Source organism: Stenella coeruleoalba (genome assembly GCF_951394435.1).
Source record: "Stenella coeruleoalba genome assembly, chromosome: 1".
NCBI lineage: Eukaryota > Metazoa > Chordata > Mammalia > Artiodactyla > Delphinidae > Stenella > Stenella coeruleoalba.
In genome coordinates, this window is record NC_137169.1 from 55350714 (window position 1) to 55372602 (window position 21889).

The 21889-nt window shown below is 37.0% G+C and overlaps 1 protein-coding gene across 1 annotated transcript in view; it reads left to right on the forward strand.

Annotated features, from left to right (window-relative positions):
- The window catches only part of RAVER2 (ribonucleoprotein, PTB binding 2), a 104175-nt gene that overhangs the window by 13296 nt on the left and 68990 nt on the right, over positions 1-21889 (forward strand). The window contains exon 2 of the mRNA XM_079939200.1: positions 7312-7378. Within this exon, the coding sequence (XP_079795326.1) occupies positions 7312-7378 (67 nt within the window). The remainder of the gene's footprint in view (positions 1-7311; positions 7379-21889) is intronic.

The window sequence follows — 21889 nt, forward strand, 5'->3', positions numbered from 1 at the left end:
TGCTGGGGTTTCCTTCTGGGCAGATGTCCTCCTCACCTTGCTTGAGCTCTGAAACCTGTGGTATGAAATAAGATATTTTGTGTGACATATGTGTAAGGGTACAGTAAGTGATATCTATTATTAGTGGTGTCGTGGCGGGCAGAATTTAGAAATGGCCCCCCAAGATTTCTAATCCATGGAACTGTGAATGTGATAAGGTATCACATGTGTGACTGTTACATTACATGACAGAAGGGGATGTTTGCAGATATAATTAAGGTTACTACACAGTTGACTTAGGGGTATCAAAAGGGAGATTATCCCAGTGAGCCATATCTCATCATACTAGCCCTTTAAAAGCAGAGCGTTTTCTCCAGCTAGTAGCAGAGGGAGAAGTCAGATGATCTGAAGCACAAGAAGGGTTTGATGCACTGTTGCTGGGTCTGAAGATGCAGGGGGGCCACATACAAGGATTTTAGAGCAGTCTCTAGATGCTGAGTGTGGTCCCCAGCTGACAGCCAGCGAGAAAATGGGGACTTCAGTTGTACAATTGCAAGAAACTGAATTCTGCTAACTGCCTTAATGAGTGGAAGTGCATTCTTTCTTAGAGCCTCCAGAGAAGAGCCCAGCCTGCCTAAGCCCTTGATTTTGGGCCTTGAGAGACCCTAAGCAGAGAATGCATTTGAGCCTGCCGGAACTTTTGACCTACAGAACTGAGAGATAATAAATGGGGATTGTTTTAAGCAATTTAATTTGTTGCACAGCAATGGAAAACGAATACAGTATTACATCCGGGTGATACTGGAAAGAGAAAACATTTGTGTCAGAGAAAAGGAGATCGTGATTTTTGTAGGATTATTCTTTGGGAGACATGGTTATGTAAATCTATCTCCTGGGGATATCTATAAGCAAGAACTGCTCAAGGAGAACCTCTTACTGCTAGATATATAATATTCATTAATTTGACGTATGCAAATATTTTCTTTTAAAGAAGAAGTGAGTTATGTATCAGGTTAGTGTAAAGAGAGTAATTGTTTTTTCTTTTTGAGCACTTTAAACATACTGGTTTATGTTCAGATGGTAAAATAATCTTAGAAAAATACTGTATTGGAGTTGATAAAGGTAATATGTAGAAACAAATATTCATGCACTTAACAAATATGCAAGGTCTGCTTTTTGCCAAATGTTGGAGACTTTTTTACGAACAAGGCCAGCTACATGCTATTTGCTACTAATAAGCCTACAATCTAATGAAGATACAGATATATAAGCAGTTAAAATACAGATGATAGGTGCTATAAGTGTTGCAATGGAAAAAGTAAAAAATGCTATGGGAGCCCAAAAGAAAGATACCTACTCCACACCTGAGAGATTCAGAAAGGCTTCTTAGAGAAACTCATTTAAGCCGAAAACCAGGGAGAGAGAAATTAACTAGGGGAAGGGAGAGAAAGGGAGACGTGAGGAATATTCATAGTGGTAGTAACAAGATATATCAAGTCCTAAAGAAAAGAAAAAGCATGGCCAAGAGTTAGGGCATTTTGTAAGGAGTAGAGTTTGAGAGGAGTAGATAAGGAGTAGATAAGGAGTAGAGTTTGAGAGGGGTAGTGATTCAATATAAGGCTAGCACATTAAGTAGGACCAGATGATTGTAAGACATTTAAGGAAGTTTGGATTTTATTTTAAGGGAAATGAGGATCCATTGAAATATTTAAACAAGGGAGTGATGCTTTCAGATTTCTAGCTGTCAAAAAGTAAAATTATGTTGTTTTTGTTTTTATCTCCCAAACTTTGTTCTTACCCTGATCTCTGTCCTAAGGTTAGGAGGTCAGTGATGCAGTAAGCATTAGGAATGCGATGGAAATGAGTAGTTCATAGGTTTTATTTTTGTATTGATGATACTTAAGATATAGTATTCATTGTGTTTGCTCTAAGGTCTGTCAACCTGGGTTTGAATCCCAGATTCGTTACATACTGTCTATACAAGTCCCTTCTCTAGGCCTCAATATCTTCCACTTTAAAATCGATAATAACATCCAACTTTAAAATCTATATCATGGGTTTGTTAGGGTTAAACAAAGTTATTTCAATAAAGGGCCTGAGAGAAAGTAAACATTCAATAAATTATTATACTGCTAATAAAAAAGCTGAAAGTTTACTTAATTTTTTTTTAAGCCAAGTCAAAATGTTCCCCTGGCGAAGAGTAGCTATTCAAAAGAACTTTCCAGCAAAACAGCTGTATTGAAAGCTGTTAAAAGTTTAGCCAAGTTAAAATTGACACCGCATTTACTCAGCCAGTACCACGAAATGTATCATATGATGGGCCTTGTGTTGGGCCCAAAACAGTATTATCTGGTGTGTAACATTCAAATGCAGTTCTGAGCAAGCAATAGCTTGTATAGGTGTGGAGCCCGGGAGAGAAATTTGAGGTGGAGATAAAAATTTGGAGATGACTGGCATGAAGATGGGACTTAAGTCATCTCAGTAGATGCAGAAAAAGCATTTGATAACATTTAACACCCATTCATAATAAAAACTCATAGCAAACAGGAATAGAATACAAATTCCTCAAACTTAAAGATTATCTAGAGAAACCAAAAGCAATCATGTTCCATGGTGAAATATTGAAAAATTTCCCTTTGAGATTAGGAGCAATACCAGAATCACTTCTATTCAAGATTGTACTGGAAATTATGGCTAGAATAATATGGCTAACTCCAACTGACTAAAAACTGATAAGTGAAAGAAAAAATTTAAAAACTTTTGGAAGACAAACTATCGTATGACCTTGGGTAGGAAAGGATTTCTTAAGGCACAAAAAACAGAAATTCTAAAGGAAAAAGCTGATACATTTGGCTTCATTAAATGAAAAACTTCTCTTTACCAAAAGTACCCACAAATAAAATGACAGACCACTTACTAGGGGAATACATATATAATATGCTTCCCAACAAGGAATTAGTATCCAAAATATTAAAAAAAAATTCTACATGTCAATAAAAGAAAATATAGGGCTTCCCTGGTGGCGCAGTGGTTGAGAGTCTGCCTGCCGATGCGGGGACACGGGTTCGTGCCCCGGTCCGGGAGGATCCCACATGCCGTGGAGCGGCTGGGCCTGTGAGCCATGGCCGCTGGGCCTGCGTGTCTGGAGCCTGTGCTCCGCGACGGGAGAGGCTGCAGCAGTGAGAGGCTCGCGTACTGCAAAAAAATAAATAAATAAATAAATAAATAAACACAATAGAAAAATGGGCAATAAAGATAAGTAAATGTTTATCAGAAGAGGAAATAAATGGTAAACAAATATGAAAAATACCTGTATCAGAGTTCTTCTGAGAAACATTATATATAAAATTTATATTAATATGTATTTATACTATGTACATTCATAGAGAAATTGATTGATTGATTGTGAGGGCTGGCTAGTCTAAAATCTGTGAGGTATACCAGCAGGCTAGAAACTCAGGCAGGTGTTGATGCTACAGTCTTGAGGCGGATTTCTTCTCCAGAATACCTCGGTTTTTCTCTTAAGCTCTTCAGCTGACTAGATGGGGCCCACCTGCATTATCCAAGGTGATCTCCTTCACTTAGCGTAAACTGATTGTAGATATTAACCATATCTAGAAAATACCTTTGCAGCAACACGTAGATTACTTAAGAACTGGATTCTGTAGCCAAGTTCACACACAAAACTAGCCATCACAATGCCCTGCCTTATTAATCAAGGGAATGCAAATCAAGAGCACAAGGAGGTATGATTTTATATCCACTAAATTGACAAAATTTAAGTGTCTGATGAGACCAAGCATTGTAAGGACTCCCATATACCATCGATGGGAATGTAAACTGTAACAGTCTGGTAAAGAAGCTGGCCCTTTCTTGTAAAGACGATCCTTTGCATGTGTATAGCCCAGGAATTTCCCACTTTCAGAAATTTTTGCACAGGAACACCAGGAGATATCTAAAATTTACAAGAATGTGACAGTAGTTTAATAGCAAACAGTAGCAAAATAGCAACAACCTGGAAACAAATCAGATATTCACTGATAGAAAAATAGATATGTAAACCATACTAAAATCACAGAATGGAATGTTAAACCATAGTGAATAAATGAACAGTAGCCATGTGGATCATGAGTGAATTTTAGAAACATAATATTGAGTATAAAAAGCAAGGCAAAGAAGATTAAAAATAGCATAATACCATTTTTATAAAGCTCAGAAACAAACCAAAACAATGTATTATTTGGGGATACAAAGCTGCCTGAGGACTCCAGCTATGGGGGATGGGCTAGTGCAGGAAGGCATAGTTAGATGGAACAGTGTTGCCAATGTCCTAGTCTTTAAGTTTGGTGTAGAGCTCCTGGGTGCTTATTTCATTATTATGCCTCATAATATATGTTACAGATAATCCTTTTGTATTATCAAATCACTTACAATTTTAAAAGAACATAAATAAAAATATTTTTTTCATTCCAAAAAAGTGGAATTTAAAAGCAAAGTGCTTTAATCTATGAAAGCCCTTTTTAGAACATAAGTCTGCAAAGGGCTTGGAAGACAGTGTGATTCAAGTTTAAAACTAAGGCTGGGTTTCATTCAGGAAGAAGTTCACACCAGCTAGAACAATGATTGTTTGACTCTTGGGGGGTTATTAACAGACTACTTTGAGTTGAAAGCTATTAAACCTCTCCCCAGAAAACATTTCATATGTGGAAAACTTTTCATTTAATTCCAGGGGGTGATGGTGAATCGGGTCTGGAAATAGGTTACTAAAGCTATCTAACAATTACCAAAATCGATGAGCTCATCTTACTGTAAGAAATGTGTAACTGATATTGCTAGTCAGAGGACAAAGTATTTGCATCAAAGGTGCAACTTCATTCCTTAAAGTTAGCTTGTAAGTTGAAAGTGTCATAAAACTAGATTAGAACAGGGAGACATAATTTTAGTCCTTTTGGTTTTGTGTGGTGTGGAGCACAGTAGAATTTTGGCAAATGGTTGTTAGGACTCTCTTTCAGGTTTTAAGTTTTTAATTTGGCCAACTTGCCGAGGCTCAAGTTGAGGGGTGACCCACTTTTGCCTGGGTCAAGGCAACCAGGGCATGGAGAAAAATAATTGTTTTTTTCTTTGCAGGAAGCTTTGTAAAGTTTCCCAGTTGGCAAAATCTGTATTCCACGTCTGATACATAGGAAAGCTATGATTAGAAATATGGGTGTTTTAAAAATAAAATTTCCAACTGGCAAAATGCATCTTTGAAAACTTAGGTGGTTCTGTTAGCTAAATGAGTAATATAACATGTCAATTGTTTACGGAGACTTGATCAAGTGAAGAGCAGTATCATGTTTTCTTTATCTGGCATTTGACAGCTGTTAACTAGTGAAATGAGAGATTAAAGTTTGTGCAACTAAAAGCACACACTGGATCCTTTCAAACAAAACTGTGTCACCTTCTATATAAAGTATAATATTAAATTAGCTGATTCGCAAAATATATATGGTATGCTGCTGAGAGAGTTATGTTTACTTAATGAGCAATACACTGTTGTTTAAGTTCAAGAAAATATTGAAGCTTACAAGACAAAAAATTACCATAGCAGTAATATATAAACTAATCTGTATGTTGATCATATTACTGTGTAATTCATCAAACAATATTTTACACAATTGATAAGTATATATATTTTAAAACATTTCTAATATTGACTTACTGATAAAGAATACTAAATTATCACCTTTACCTTTCTTATCTTTCTTATCTCAAAGATGATTGTCTTTGTTTCACCCAGCACTATTTTTATACTTTGCCTATTATATCAGTCTCCCCCACTCCCTTACGTTGGATTGAAAGAGAAAATGTTTCTCAACTTGTAACTGTCCTCTTACTTATTTTCCATTTCCATATGATCACTTATTCGGACATTGTGGTGTTGGTTTTATAACTAACTGTGGTAGTATACTATTTCAGTTAATCCTGGAAGAAATAAGGCAGTATAGCATAGAGGTTAAGAGTGTTGTCCCTAGAACCAAGCCAATTGGTGAATCTATACTCAGCAAATTACTGAGTGTAAGCTTTGGCAAGTTACTTGAATTTGCTCTGCTCTGGTTTCCTGATTTTTTAATGAAAGGAGTAAGTTCAGTGTTCTGGTACCTAGTAAAAACTAAATGAATGTTAACTATAAAAATATCAGTAATAAGAATTATTATTATATTACTGAATTAATTAGGTTGCAAACTTAACATCCTAGCACTTATGTCTGTTTAGTGTATTCATTTGTAAAATAGAACAGGTTGGCTGTACCACTGTCTCACCTGGGGTCCAAATGTCCACTTACGTGATAGTTCAATTCCTTTAAAAAATAATAACTACATCGGTTGTATATTATGAGTAAAATTTTCAAGGCTTAATATCAAGTCAATGACAAAATAAATTATATTCACTTTAATGTTTATGTGAGTGCCTAGTATGCTCAAAGCAATATATATAATATACAGATAAATATAGTTCTTGTACTCAAGTATTATCGGTTTAACAGAAAGGATTGGAGAAACACAGAGGAAATATGCTGTATTTTCCCAGGTGGATGGAAGTTACGATATCACAGTTTAAAAGTTCAGACTCGATTAGTAATAGAAACTGAACAAACAAGAAAGCCAGTTTAAACATCTTGGGGATCCAAGGGGAAATAAATTGGACTACATACCATACCTTGGTGGTTGTTACTTGTTTTCATACCCAGGGACCTCTAAATTAGGTTTTAATTTATATTTATTTCTTCTACATGCTGGTATTACCATCTACAGGTGTAACACTTGTTAAAAACTCAGTATGTAGAACACAAGTAGAAACATTTCATATTATTTGTGTTAAGAGAGGCATAAATAAAGTATGACCGTTGTTAGCATAGTGGTGGGAGAGGTGATGTTCTGTGGAAAAGAATTGGAAAAATCTTCATGGAAGAATATTTGAGCTGGGATTTCAAAGGAAGCATGTGATTCTAGATGAAGTTTGGGAGCTGTAGTGGTATGTTTGCCCCATGCTAGATCGAGGTATCAGTGTAATTCAGAATGAGGATTGTGCATGGTATACTCATGAGAGAATGAGTGTTCATCTGAGCAGGAATATGGGCATGTGTAGGGATATATTGGGAGATGTATTTGCAGAGGTATGTTGGTGCCATATCTGGTGGGCCTGAATGCCTTTAATTTAAATAAGTGATGGAGATCCATGGAAGATTTTTTTACATGGGGGATGGTGATGGTAATGGTGGTCGGCTGCTAAGCTGGATCATCTACTAACTGCATTCATGTGTTTATTGAGTTCATGTTTTGTCTCTTTCAGGAAGTTCATGATTTATTACAAGACTATGAGTTAAAGTATTGTTATGTGGACAGAAATAAGCGAACAGGTAAGATTTCTGTTCTAAGCGTCTGATTTTAATTCTGCAGGTTGTCGTTATAGAGCAAAAAAGCTAAGTGTCTTTTTATTCTTAAGCTAATCTCTGAAATTCTTAAACATTAAATTATATACATGTTACTTAATTTATTTTCTGAAGGTAATATTATTCTAAATTTTAATCACATAAATTAATATAATATTGGTGGCAGCCATTTGGGGGAGCTCATTCTACCACATGGACGCTGGTGCTGGTAAGCACCATTTGGAATCCTCCCTCTAGGTTATTAGTGCCTGACCTGGCCCTGCTGGGTCAGTGCTGGGATGCATCAGGCCAAGCAACTAAAAGGGTGGGGACACAGCCCCACTCACCAGCGGCCAGGCTGCCTTAAGACCCCTTGAGCCCATAGCCACCAGAGGGGCCAGGACCCAGTTCCACATACCAGTGCATAGGCACTAGCCCTGGGAACCCCAGGGCCCTGCATCCGGAGACCACAGGACCCAGCTCCAGCCACCAGTGGGCAGGTACCAGCCCCAAGACCCCCTTGGGCTCTGGCTCTGCCCACCAGCAAGCTGGCTCTAGCCTCTCAACCAGCCTCACACACCAGTGGGCAGGTACCAGCTCTAGGACATCCTGGGCTCCAGCCATATACACCAGTGGGCAGACCCAAGCCCCAAGACCACCACAGCCCCGCAGCCTGCCATGGCAGTACCCAGCCGACTCACCAGCAGGCCGGCACCAGCACTGAGACATCTTGGGCCCCTCAGCCAGCTTCCCCAGAAACCAGCCCCACCTACCAGGAAATCTCACAAGCTTTAGGACACCTAGGACCCTGCAGCCAACTGTGTTAGGAACCGGCCCTGCATGCCAGTGGGCTAAAACCAGCTCAAGGACACCCAGGGCCCTGTAGTTGGATATCCTGGGACCCAGCCCCACCCACCAGTAGTCGGACACCTGCTCTGGGATCCCGGGCCCTGCAGCCAGAGACCCCAGGACACAACTCTGCCTATCAGTTAGTCAGCCAAGCCCCAGAACCCAGCTTTACCTCCTGGTGGGCGGGTACTAGTCCGGGGATCCCCGGGACCCCAACCCTTCCCACCAGTGGGCAGACACCAGCCTCAGGACCACCACAGCACTGCAGCCTGCCCTGTCAGAATCTAACCAACGCAACAACAGGAAGGTTAAAAGACAAAAGTAGTAAAATCATTTATATCTGAAATGTGTAGTTAAGGGACACATAAAACCAAAAGATGTAAAATATGATGTCAATAACAGTAAATGGGGGGGAGGGGAGTAAAATGCAGGGTTTTTAAAATGCATTTGAAATTAAAACAGCAAATTAAAATAATAATATAGAGATTTATACATAAAAACCTCATGGTAGCCACAAACCGAAATTCTGTAATAGATATACACAAAAGAAAGAGAAAGAAACCTAAACATAACACTAAAGATAGTCATCAAATCACAAGGGAAGAGAACAAAAGAAGAAAGGAATAAAAAAGTTACCACAAAAACAGTCCCCAAACAATTAACAAAATGGCAATAAGTACATACCTATCAATAATTACTTTAAATGTAAATGGACTAAATGCTCCAATCAAAAGACATAGAACGTGTGAATGGATACAAAAGCAAGAACTATACATATGCTGCCTACAAAAGACTCACTTCAGTTCTGAAGACACACACAGACTTAAAGTGAGGGGATGGAAAAAGGTATGCCATGTAAATGGAAATCAAAAAACAGCTGGAGTAGCAATACTTATATCAGACAAAGTAGACTTTAAGTCAAAGACTGTAACAAGAGACAAAGAAGGATATTACATAATGATCAAGAGATCAATCCAAGAAGAAAATACAGCAGTAATAAAGCAAATATTAACAGACATAAAGGGAGAAATTGACAGTAACACAATAGTACCAGGGGACTTTAACCCCTCACTTACATCATTGGTCAGATCATCCAGACAGAAAATAAGGAAACACTGGTCTTAAACAACACATTAGACAAAATGAACTTAATGGACTTCCATCCCCAAACAGCAAAATACACATTCTTTTCAAGTGCACATGGAACATGCTCCAGGACAGATCACATGCTAGGCCAAAAATAAGTCTCAGTAAATTTAAGAAAACTGAAATCATATCAGGCATCTTTTCCAACCACAACACTGTGAGACTAGACATCAACTGCAAGAAAAAAATTGAAAAAAACATAAACACACATGTGGAGGCTAAACAAAATGCTGCTAAACAACCATTGTATCATTGAAATCAAAAAAGAAATTAAAAAACTCCTGAAGACAAATGAAAACACAATGATCCAAATCTATGGGATGCAGCAAAAGCAATTCTAAGGAAAGTTTACTGAGATGCAAGCCTACCTCAAGGAACAAGAAAACTCTTGAACAACCTAAGCTTACACCTAAATGAACTAGAAAAAGAAGAACAAACAAAACCTAGAGTTAGCACAAGGAGAGAAATCATAAAGATCAGAACAGAAATAAATGAAGTAGAGAGACTAGGAAAACAATAGAAATGATCAATGAAACTAAGAGCTGTTTCTTTGAAAAGGTAAACAAAATTGATAAACCTTTAGCCAGATTCATCAAGAAAAAAAGAGGGCCCAGATCAATAAAATCAGAAATGGCAAAGAAGTTACAGCTAACACCACAAAAATAACAAAGAATCATAAGAGATTACTGTGAACAACTATATGCCAATAAAATGGACAACCTAGAAGAAATGGACAAATTCCTAGAAATGCACAGTCTCCCAAGTCTGAACAAGGAATAAATAGAAAATATGAACAGACCAATTACCAGAGCATTGAAATTGAGTCAGTAACAAAAAATTCCCAGCAAACAAAAGTCCAGCACCAGATGTGTTCACAGGTGAATTCTACTAAACATGTAGAGAAGAGTTAACACCTGTCCTTCTCAAACTATTCTAAACAATTGCACAGGAAGGAATACTTCTGAACTCATTTTACAAGGCCAGCATTACCCTGATAACAAAACCAAGCACACCACAAAAAAAGAAAATTCCAGGACAATATCACTGATGAACATAGATGCAAAAATCCTCAACAAAGTATCAGCAAACTGAAATCAACAATACATTGAAAGGATCATACACCATGGTCAAGCAGGGCTTATCCCAGGGATGCAAGGATAGTTCAATATCTGCAAATCAATCAATATGATAAGCCATATTAACAAATTGAAGAATAAAAATCATGACCATCTCAATATATGCAGAAAAAGCTTTTGACAAAATTCAACATCGATTTATGATTAAAACTCTAAACAAAGTAGGGACAGAGGGAACAAACCTCAAAATAGTAAAGGCCATATGATAAGCCCATAGCTAACATCATACTCGATGGTGAAAAGCTGAAAGCATTTCCTCTAAGAACAGGGCCAAGACAAGGATGCCCACTCTTGCCACTTTTATCCAACATAGCACTGAATGTCCTAGCCACAGCAGTCATACAATAAAAAGAAAAGAAATCCAGATTGGAAAGAGAGAAGTAAAACTGTCACTGTCACTGCAGGTGACACACAGTACACATAGAAAATTCTAAAGATGCCACCAAAAATTCATCAATGAATTCAGTACAGTTGCAAAATACAGCGTTAATATGCTGAAATATGTTGCATTTCTATACACTAACAATGAACTATCAGAAATTAAGAAAACGGTCCATTTACCATAACATCAAAAAAACAAAAAAACAAAAAAAACAAACATAGGAATAAATCTAAGGAGATTTACTCTGTACTCGGAAAACTCTAAGATACTGATGAAAGAAATTGACGATGACGCAAATAGATGGAAAGATAATACAGTGTTCATGAATTGGAAGAAGTAATATTGCTAAAATGACCATACTACCCAAGGCAATCTACATATCTAATGCCATCATATCAAAGTACCAATAGGATTAGTCACTGAAGTAGAACAAATAATTCTAAAATTTGTATGAAAACTCAAAAGACCCCAAATAGCTAAAGCAATCTTGAGAAAGAAGAACAGATCTGGAGGTATCATGCTCCCTGACTTCAGACTATACTACAAAGCTACAGTAATCAAAACAGTATGGTACTGGCACAAAAACAGACACATAGATCAGTGGAACAGAATAGAAAGCCCAGAAGTAAGCCCAGACATTTATGGTCAATTAATCCAAGACAAAGGAGGCAAGAGTATGCAGTGGGGGAAAGGGAGTCTGTTCAAGAAATGCTGAGAAAAATGGACAGCTCTTGTAAAAGAATGAAATTAGAACATTTTCTCATACCATACACAAAACTAAACTCAAAATGGATTAAAGACCTAAATGTAAGACAGCAAACCATAAAATCCTAGAAGATAACATAGGCAGAACACCCTTTGACATAAATTGTAGCAATATTTTTTTTGGATATCCCTCCTAAAGCAAAGGAAACAAAAGCAAAAATAAACAAATGGGACCTAATTAAACTTAAAAGCTTTTGCGTAGAGGAGGAAACCACTGACAAAATGAAAAGACAACCTACTGAATGGCAGAAAATATTTGCAAAGGATATGACTGGTAAGTGATTAATATTCAAAATATATTCAAAATATATGAACAGCTCATACAGCTCAATGTCAAAAAACCAAACAACCCAACTAAAATGGGCAGAAGACCTGAATAGACATTTTTACAAGGGAGACATACAGGTGGCCATCAGGCCCCGTGAAAAGATGCTCAACATCACTAATCATCAGAGAACTACAAATCAAACCCACAATGAAATATTACCTCACACTTGTTAGTATGACTATTATCAAAAAGAGTACAAATAACAAATGTTGAAGAATGTGGAGAAAGGGACTCTTGGGCACTTGATGAGAATGTAAATTGGTGCAGCAACTATGAAAAATAGTACCGAGGTTCCTCATAAAACTAAAAATAGAACTACCGTATGATCAGCAACTCAACTCCCGAGTAAATATCTAAAGAAAGTGAAAACACTAATTCAAAAAGATACATGCACACCCCAATGTTCATAGCAGCTGTTTACAATAGTCAAGATATAGAAGCAACCTAAGTGTCCATCAACAGATGAATGGATAAAAAAGAAGTGGTACTATGTACAATGGAATACCACTCAGCCATAAAAAAAGAATGAAATTTTGCCTTTTGCAACACATGGATAGACCTGTTTATAATCTATAAACATTTGAATCACTATGATGTACACCTGGAACTAATATAATATGGTAAATCAACTATACCTCAATAAACAATTAGGCAAAAAAATGAATTTGCATTGGTTTTTAAAAATATAAATAAATAATATAATACTACAGCTTTATGCATTTTTATAATGAATGTTCTAATGTTACATGTTGTAAAATTTTAGTGAGTGTTTTTTATGTTAAGTATCCTTCAGTTTTACTAATATATTACTGGACTTAGTAAATTATGTGATTTGAGCTTTAGTTATACAAATTGGGAAAATCGTTTAATTTTTCTGCACATTAGTTTTATATCTGTGAGATTAAAAGCCTAAACTAGATTATTTTCTTTGTGTACAAATGATATGTAAATGTTTAAAAACATCTGTTTGAGATGATAAAAAAATAAGAAAACGTATGGAGGATGATATAACCATTATATATATACCGACTCCCAAATTAGCAAATGTCTTATTGAAGTATTTTATGCTTTTAAAATGTTTTTTGTAAGGGGTGAATGAAATGGGTGAAGGAAGTCAAAAAGTACAAACTTCCAGTTATAAAATAAAGAAGTACTGGGGATGTAATATATAAGGATGGTGACTCTGTCACAGTTAATAATACTGTGTTGCATATTTGAAAGTTGCTGAGAGAGTAGATCTTGAAAGTTCTCATCCCAAGAAAAAAGTTTTAACTATGTATGGTGACAGATATTAACTAGAATTACTGTGATGACTACTTCACAATATATAAAAATATCAAATCATTATGGGAGACTTCCCCGGCAGTCCAGTGGTTAAGAATCCGTTCTTCCACTGCAGGGGGTGTGGGTTCAATCCCTGTTCGCAGAACTAAGATCCCACATGTCACGTGGCTTGGCCAACAAAAAAAAATCATTATGTTGTACACTTGAAACTAATGTTATTTGTCAATTATACTTCAATTTAAAAAGTTTTTTAAGTAGTTTTTTGTCTTTAAAAATATTATATACATGCTAGAGCCCTAATGTAGTACTACTGAATGAATACCTCTGATAGTATGGTCAGGAATTCTGCATTTATTTTTTCTGACTTATAAAAAAAATTGTAAAAAAGACATTATAGTTAAAAATGAAATTAGTTCCTACCCCTCTCTGGTTCCATTCCCTCCCTCCCTCTAATGATTAATTGTGGTAATCATAGAGCTGTTCACAGATTCTTTTTCTTTTTCTTCTGGTCATGAGGTAAGATAGTGCTTCCTTATTCCTTTTTGAAGTTACCAATGGACATGTGATTTGCTTTTCGATTAATGAAGTGCAGTGGAAATGGCATGTATCCCCTCCAGGTGGAAGATTTCAGAGCTAGCATGTGATTCACTGCTCACCCCTCCACTTGCTAAAGTGATTGAGGAAGGTTACAGAAGCTCTTTAAACATAGTCCCAGAGTGACTATAATGAGCAAAGCCTCCTTCCTTCCTTCCCTCCTTCCTTCCTTCCTTTCAGCATGGGATATGCAGCATGAAAAGCAACAAGAAAAAAAAACCCTTTTGTTAACCCATTGAAATTGTGGAGCTGTTTCTTGCCAAGGCATCCCATCTAATGCCGGAAGTTTTACTATATGTAAAGTTAACAGTGTTGTACTTGGTGTTTTTAAAAACTAAATGTAAATGGCATTCTACTGTATTTTTCATTTAGCAACTTGCTTTTTTTTTTTTTAACCTCTATTTTGTTTTTTGGATCTTTCCACATTGATACTTACAGCTCTAATTCATTGATTTAAACTACTACATATCATTCTGTCCTGTCAATTTATTACCATTGGTAAATCTATTCATTACTGATAGACATTTAGGAAGCTTCAACTTTTCCAGCATTTTAAATAATGCTGCAGTGAATATGCTTTTACTTGTCTTCTAATATACATTGCAACTGTTTCTCCACAAGTGAATTACTGGGTTTGTAGGTTATGTACAACTTCAATGTTATAAATATTGACGAAGGCTTTACAGCTGGGAATGGTGCTGTTCCTACCAGTGAGGATGATAGACAGCATAATTGGTGGTTGATTAGAAGGAGTATTCAGAAGTGTTTTGTCTCAAGAGTGGAGAAAACTGACTCTAGATTAATGATGCTAAAAATTTAAAAACAAGACCAGGAAGGATCAAGCCCGTTCCTGATAACCACAACCTAGAACAAAACTCAAGGATATTTATATGAATACAAAAAAATCCAGTACCCAGCAAGGTAAAAATTTACAATGTCTGGTATCCAATTAAAAATTACCAGATACGGCAAAGAAGCAGGAGAATACAACCCATAATGAGGAGAAAAACCAATCAATCAAAACTGACCTAGAATTGAAGCAGATGAATTAATGAAAATGGACATTAAAACAGTTTTTATAACTGGGTTTCATATGTACAAGAATTTATAGTAAAAATTGAACATACTAAATAGAGGATGGAAGATATTAAAATAACTCACACTTTTAGTGGTGAAAACTACAATGTCCAGGATGAAAAATGGGATGGGTGGATGGGATTAACTAGCAGAGTGGACATTGTAGAGGAACAGATTAGTGAATGTGAAATACATGGAAACAACAAAAATGAAGCAGAGGAAAAAAAGACTATAACACATGAACAGAGTATCAGTCAACTTTGGGCCAACCTCAAGAGTCCTAATGGTGGAGTAATGGAGTCTCTGTAAGAGAGAGCAAGTAGTACAGTAAAAATATTTAAAGAATTAATGGCTGAATTTTTTCCAAATTTGATGAAAACTCTAAACCCAGAGATCCCCAAAGTTTAACCAACCTCAAGCACAAAAACACGAAAAAAACTACAATAAGGTACATTTGTAATCAAATTGTTTGCAATTAGTAATAAAGAGAAAAATCTTAAAAACAGTGCCCCCCAAAAAAGGGCATATTATTTAGATGGAAAAAATAACGATGATGCATGTTTATTGGAAACAATGCAAATGAGAAGACCATGGGGCAACACCTTTTCTTTCTTTGCTGAAAGAAAAAAAAGATAACCATAAAATTATTAAGACATTAATGAAAGGAATTGAAGACAAATGGAAGGTATTCCATGGTCATGGGTTGGAAGAATTAAGATTGTTAAAATGTCCACACTACTGAAAGCAATCTGCAGATTCAGTGCAATCCCATCAAACATTCCATTGGCATTTTTCATAAAGACTTGAATATAAGACCTGAAATCATAAAACTCCTAGAAGAAAACATAGGCAGTAAGCTTCTTCCTATCAGTCTTGGTGATGATTTTTTGGATTTGACACTAAAGCAAAGGTGACAAAAGTAAAAATATACAGGTGGGACTACATCAAACTAAAAAGCTTCTGCACAGCAAAGAAAACCATTAAAATGAAAAGGCAGCCTACTTAATAGGAGAAAATATTTGCAAATCATATAGCTGATAAGGGGCTAATATCCATAATATATAAAGAACTCATACAACTCAATAGCAAAAGAACAAACAGTCTGATTAAAAACCTGGCAGAGGGGCTTCCCTGGTGGCGCAGTGGTTGAGAGTCTGCCTGCCGATGCAGGGGACATGGATTCGTGCCCTGGTCTGGGAAGATCCCACATGCCGCGGAGCGGCTGGGCCCGTGAGCCATGGCTGCTGAGCCTGCACGTCCGGAGGCTGTGCTCCGGAACAGGAGAGGCCACAACAGTGAGAGGCCCGCGTACCACAAAAAACAAAAAAAAACCTGGCAGAGGATCTGAATAGACATTTTTCCAGATTAGGCGTATAGATGGCCAACAGATACATGGAGAGGTGTTCAGTATCACTAATCATCAGGGAAATGCAAATCAAAACCACAATTATCTATCACCTCACACCTGTTAGAATAGCTATTATCAAGACAACAAGAACTTAGTGCTGGAGAGGATGTGGAGAAAAGGAAACTCTTGTGCAGTGTTAGTGGGAATGGAAATTGGTGCAACCACTGGAAAACAGTATGGAGGTCCCTCAGAAAATGAAAAATGGAACTACCATTTGTCCAGCAATTCATTCACTTTGGGCTATTAACCTGAAGAAAACGAAAACAGTTACTCAAAAAGATATATGCACCCCCATGCTCATTGCAGTATTATTTACCATAGTCAAGACATGGAAACAACCTAAGTGATTGCTGATGGATGAATGGATAAGGAAGATGTGGTGTATATAGACAATGGAATATAATTTAGCCTTAAAAAAGAATGAAATCTTGCCATTTGTGACAAGATGAATGGGCCTTGAGAGCATTATGCTAAGTGAAATAAGTCAGACAAAGACAAAGACTGTAGGACCTCACTTATAGGTGAAATCTAAAAAAACCAAAAAACAAAAAACATGAGCTCATAGATACAGAGAACAATTGGTGGTTGCCAGAGGCTAGGGATAGGGGTTGGCGAAATGGGTGAAGGGAGTCATAAGGTATAAATTTCCGTATAAAATAAGTCATGGGGATGTAATGTATAGCATGGTTACAATAGTTTGTTTGTTTGTTTGATTTGACTGTACAGGGTCTTAGTTGCGGCACACGGGACCTTCATTGCTGCATGCGGGATCTTTAGTTGCAGCATGTGGGCTCTTAGTTCCGGCATGCAGGCTCTTAGTTGCGGCACACATGCAGGATCTAGTTCCCTGACCAGAGATCAAACCCAGTCCCCCTGCATTGGGAGCACAGAGTCTTATCCACTGGACCACCAGGGAAGTTCCCAGCATGGTTGCTATAATTAATAATACTATAGTGCATATTTGAAAGTTGTGAAGAAAGTAGATCTTAAAAGTTCTTATCCACCACCCCGCCCCACAAATTTTTGTAACTATGTATGGTGATGGATGTTAACTAGAATTATGGTGGTGATTATTTCACAGTATATACAAATATTGGATTAATTGTACGCCTAAACTAATATAATGTTATGTCATTTATACCTCAAAAAATCCCACAGAATTATTTACCCACCAAAAAATATCCTTTAAAAATGAACGTGAAGAAAGATGTTTTTCAATCATATAAAAGCTGAAAGAATTCATCACCATCAGACCTGCATTATAAGAAGTATTTAAAGAAGTCCTTTAATAAAGCATGGAGAAAATGATGCGGGATGGGAATCTGCATCTACACAAAAAAGTGCAGAATACCAGATGTTGTCTTTATGTGTGTAAAGACTGTTCTATTAATATTCAGATCTCTAAAAGATAATTGTTTAAAGTGAAAATAATAACTATATTGTAGAGGTTATAACACATGTAGGAATAAAATGCATGGCAACAATACAAAGGTTGGGAGGGGAGGAATGGAAGTACACTGTTGTAAAGTTTTTAGATTATACAGAAAGAGACCAGTATCACTTCATGGTAACTGTTAAGTTAAAGATGTATACTACAAAGCCAAAATCACCCACTAGAATAATACAACGAAGAAACTCAGTAATTGTATTAAATGACATTGCCTTGGATTTCAGGAGCTATGGTGGTGTTTGAAGAAACAGATAGTAATTAATAGATTAATAAAGGATGGCTACAGTTATAAACTGTGACCTTAAAACCAGAGCTCTCTGTTATAAATAAGAAGAAATAATTGTATTAAAATAGGATACATTAAGGAAAAAAGTTTTTGCATGCTTGCCATCAAATTTGTCCCAATAATAAATTAACTAGTGGAGCAAGCAATGGCAAAAGGATAAAATAAAATTGTGACTTGTGAAAGGATTGGGACCAATCGTCGAATATTAAAATTTTGGTAGGAAAATGGAAACAGAACTAATCTCCAAATCCCTTATACCCTTTTCTCTGTAGAGTGACATCTTTCACTTCCACAGAGTCAATGTGAGAAAATTGGACATTTTTTTTAGAGAATTTATGGCCTTGCAAAGAAATGGAAGAAGCTATAGAAGAGAACCAGTGACCTCTTTTTCCTACTGCCTGGACTTTTAAATTTGCTTCATTGTGTTATCTAAATTCTACCATCAAATGTCTTACTTGGGTTGAGCAAATGCAGATACCTAAGGGAAGGAAAATAAGAAGTTGTCAGTTTTAAAATGTACTAGTTAATCTATGCATGTATACATTCATCCATTCAGTTGACACTTACAGGTCCTCTGCTGTGTGCCTGACACTAGGGTAGCTGGTGGAGATATATTCATTAGCAACTTAGGGAGCTCACAGTTGATAGGATAGCAGGCATCTAAACAAATAGATTATAATAAAGTGTGATGTGTGCAATAATCCATTCAGTGTTCAAAATACAGAGGTATAATAAGACAAGGGTTAACTCTAACTGGAAGAGAACATCAGGGAATGCTTCCTGGAGATCCTGATGCGTTAACCTCTGGGCTGGATTTGAAAGCCAACTAAAAGGTTTGAGTGGCTGAAGATATTGGGAGAGATCTTGTAGGCAGGGGAATTACATGTGTAACATATAGATGCTTGAAACAAGTTGCAGTCTAGGGAGCTACGAACAACTCAGTGTCGTTAGAGGATAAAGAAATGTGGTGGGGAAGGGAAGTGTGGCAGTTACTGAGGCTGGCGTCAGATCAAAAGGGCCTGGTAGGCAACCTGGGTAAACTTACATATTCTAATTCTTTGTTGGGTTCGTTTGAAATTTTTACACACTCAAGCGTGTCTTTCACACAGGCTTTATTTCTCTCCTCTTAACCCTTGTGTCTTTTACTTCTTGCATTTGTCCTACTGCACTGGCAGAGACCTTCATTCCATGTTAATAAAACTAGTGAGACAAGAACCCTTACCTTATTCCCTATCTCAGAGTAAATGGTTTTGGCTTTCACCGTTAATGTTGATGTAGGTTCCTTATAGACATTCTTTAACAGATAAAGGATGTTTCCTTCTTTTCCACTGATTGCCAAGAATTTTTATCCTGCATGGACTTTGAATTTTATCACATATCTTTTCTTGCATCTACTAAGATACTCTGTGATTTTTCTTTTCTGTGCTGGTAATGTGGCAACTTATATTGATTGCTATTTTATTTATTCATTTATTTATTTTTACATCGTTGTTGGAGTGTGGTTGCTTTGCAGTGTTGTGTTGGTTTCTGCTGTGTGACAGGGTGAATCGGCTGTGTGTGCGCACGTGTCCCCATATACCCTTGATTACTATTTTAAAATAAAACTAATTTTGCATTCCTGAAATAAACCAAAGTTGATCATGGTAAAAAAAAGTGGCCTGGTAGGACATGATAACTGCGCTGAGGCTTGGCTTCATTGGTGATACCAAATGATTGCATTTTAGGCAGTAAACAGGCACAATTAAACTTTTGTTTTTGAGAGATCGCTTTATTGTCATTGTGGAAAAAGAAGAAAAGCTAGAAGAATGAAGAAAAGAGGATGGATCTATTTGGAGGGTAGAATTTGAGGATTCCTTTTTTGTGGGCGTTAAAGGAGATAGGGTCTAGGGTAACTCCCAGGTTTCTGATTTGTGAGTTGTGATGCTAGCGACTGAAATAGAGAATAAAGGAAGCTGAACAATGTTGGGATTTTAGGGGAATGGCAAGGAGAGGATGAAGATTGTGAGTTATGTTTGGTCGTGTGTGAATCAGTACGTGGATATATGTGGAACTGATGACTAGAAACAGATTTAAGAGTTAACAGGGTATAGGAGGCTTTCTGCGAGCCCCCAGACTAGCCGTTTTGCTCTGTTTAATTGCTTCCGTAGCCCTCATACTTCCTCTTTGATAACATTACACTTGTAACTCTCTGTCAAATCTCTATCATCCTCTATTGGATTGTGAGGTCCTTGTTGAAAGGGATCTTATTTGTTTTGTTCACCAACTCCTTTCCAGTGCCAAACACAGTACCCGGTACATGAGACTGAATAAATGGGCATGGACATGAGTGCCCAGGGGAAGAGGGCATAGAGAAGAGAGGTTGATGGCTCAGGGCTGCTGGGTACAGTCATATGGCTGTGACTGTGTGTGACTCTGCCAAGAAGCAACCTTAAGGATTACCACCTTACATACGTGTATACAATGGAATGTTACTCAGCCATAAAAAACAACGAAACTGGGTCATTTGTAGAGACGTGGATGGACCTAGAGACTGTCATACAGAGTGAAGTAAGTCAGAAAGAGAAAAACAAGTATTGTATATTAACGCATATATGTGGAATCTAGAAAAATGGTACAGATGAACCGGTTTGCTGGGCAGAAATAGACACAGATGTAGAGAACAAACGTATGGACACCAAGGGGGTAAAGTGGGAGGGGTAAAGTGGGATGAATTGGGAGATTGGGATTGACATATATACACTAATATGTATAAAATAGATAACTAATAAGAACCTGCTGTGTAGCACAGGGAACTCCACTTCGCTGTACAGTAGAAACTAACACAACATTGTAAAACAACTATACCCCAATAGAAAAGAAAGGATTACCACCTTACAGGTGTGAGTGGAGAAAAATCTTGCAAAGGAAATGGAAGAAGGAGCGCTTGGACAGCTATGAAGAAAATCAGGAAGGACTTTATCAAGGAAGTTAAGGAAGGGAATGGTTAACAGTTTCAAATACCCAGAGAATTCAAATCAAACATGAGCTGATGAGCTTATGAGCTGGTATAGGAACATAACCAGTATTTACAAATTGTTGTTGGCTTGTTTGCTGGTTTTAGCAAAATATCATTAAATGGTATTCTGTGTCAGCATAAGGGAAGAAAGGCATAAAATCAAAGTGACTCAAGTTCTTTAAAAGGGGTTATTGGAAACCAAGAGATATTCTCTCAATAAGTGCAGCAAAGCCATTTTTCCCCCTTAGTGTTGGAAGAGTTAGCTGTTCCTTTGTAAGTAGTTTCCTTGTATGTGGAGATCATGTTAAGCGAAAAATGTGTTTCTTTAAATGTTAAAGTGTGGTGAGATGCTCAGTCTGAGAGCTGCGTGGGCACTAAGACCAGCTGAGGGAAGAGCAGATTGAGTGAAATGACAGGCAGGATCGTCCACACTGTTTAAATTCTTCTTTCTTTCTTGCTTTGTACATATTTGCCATGTTGTTATCATTGAATTTGGGTAAGTTAGTTGCTCATATGGAGCAACTCCACTGTGTGTTGCAGAGCGGGAGAGAAGAGGGAGAGGTAGGAAGGTTGAGAGAGCAGTGTGTTTGTAGTTTTGGTTTGCCCTGTGTTGTTTCTTTTATTTGGGGTTTAAAATTTTTCTTATAATATTGCTCAAAAATCTTATCAGATACGCATGTCTGTGTGATATTTCATTGATTTAGAACTTTATAATTGTATCACATTTTAGATTTTACAGATTGTCATGTGTATTGTTGCTTAATGCTGCAACAGCTCCATTAGGTAGACAGGACAGATT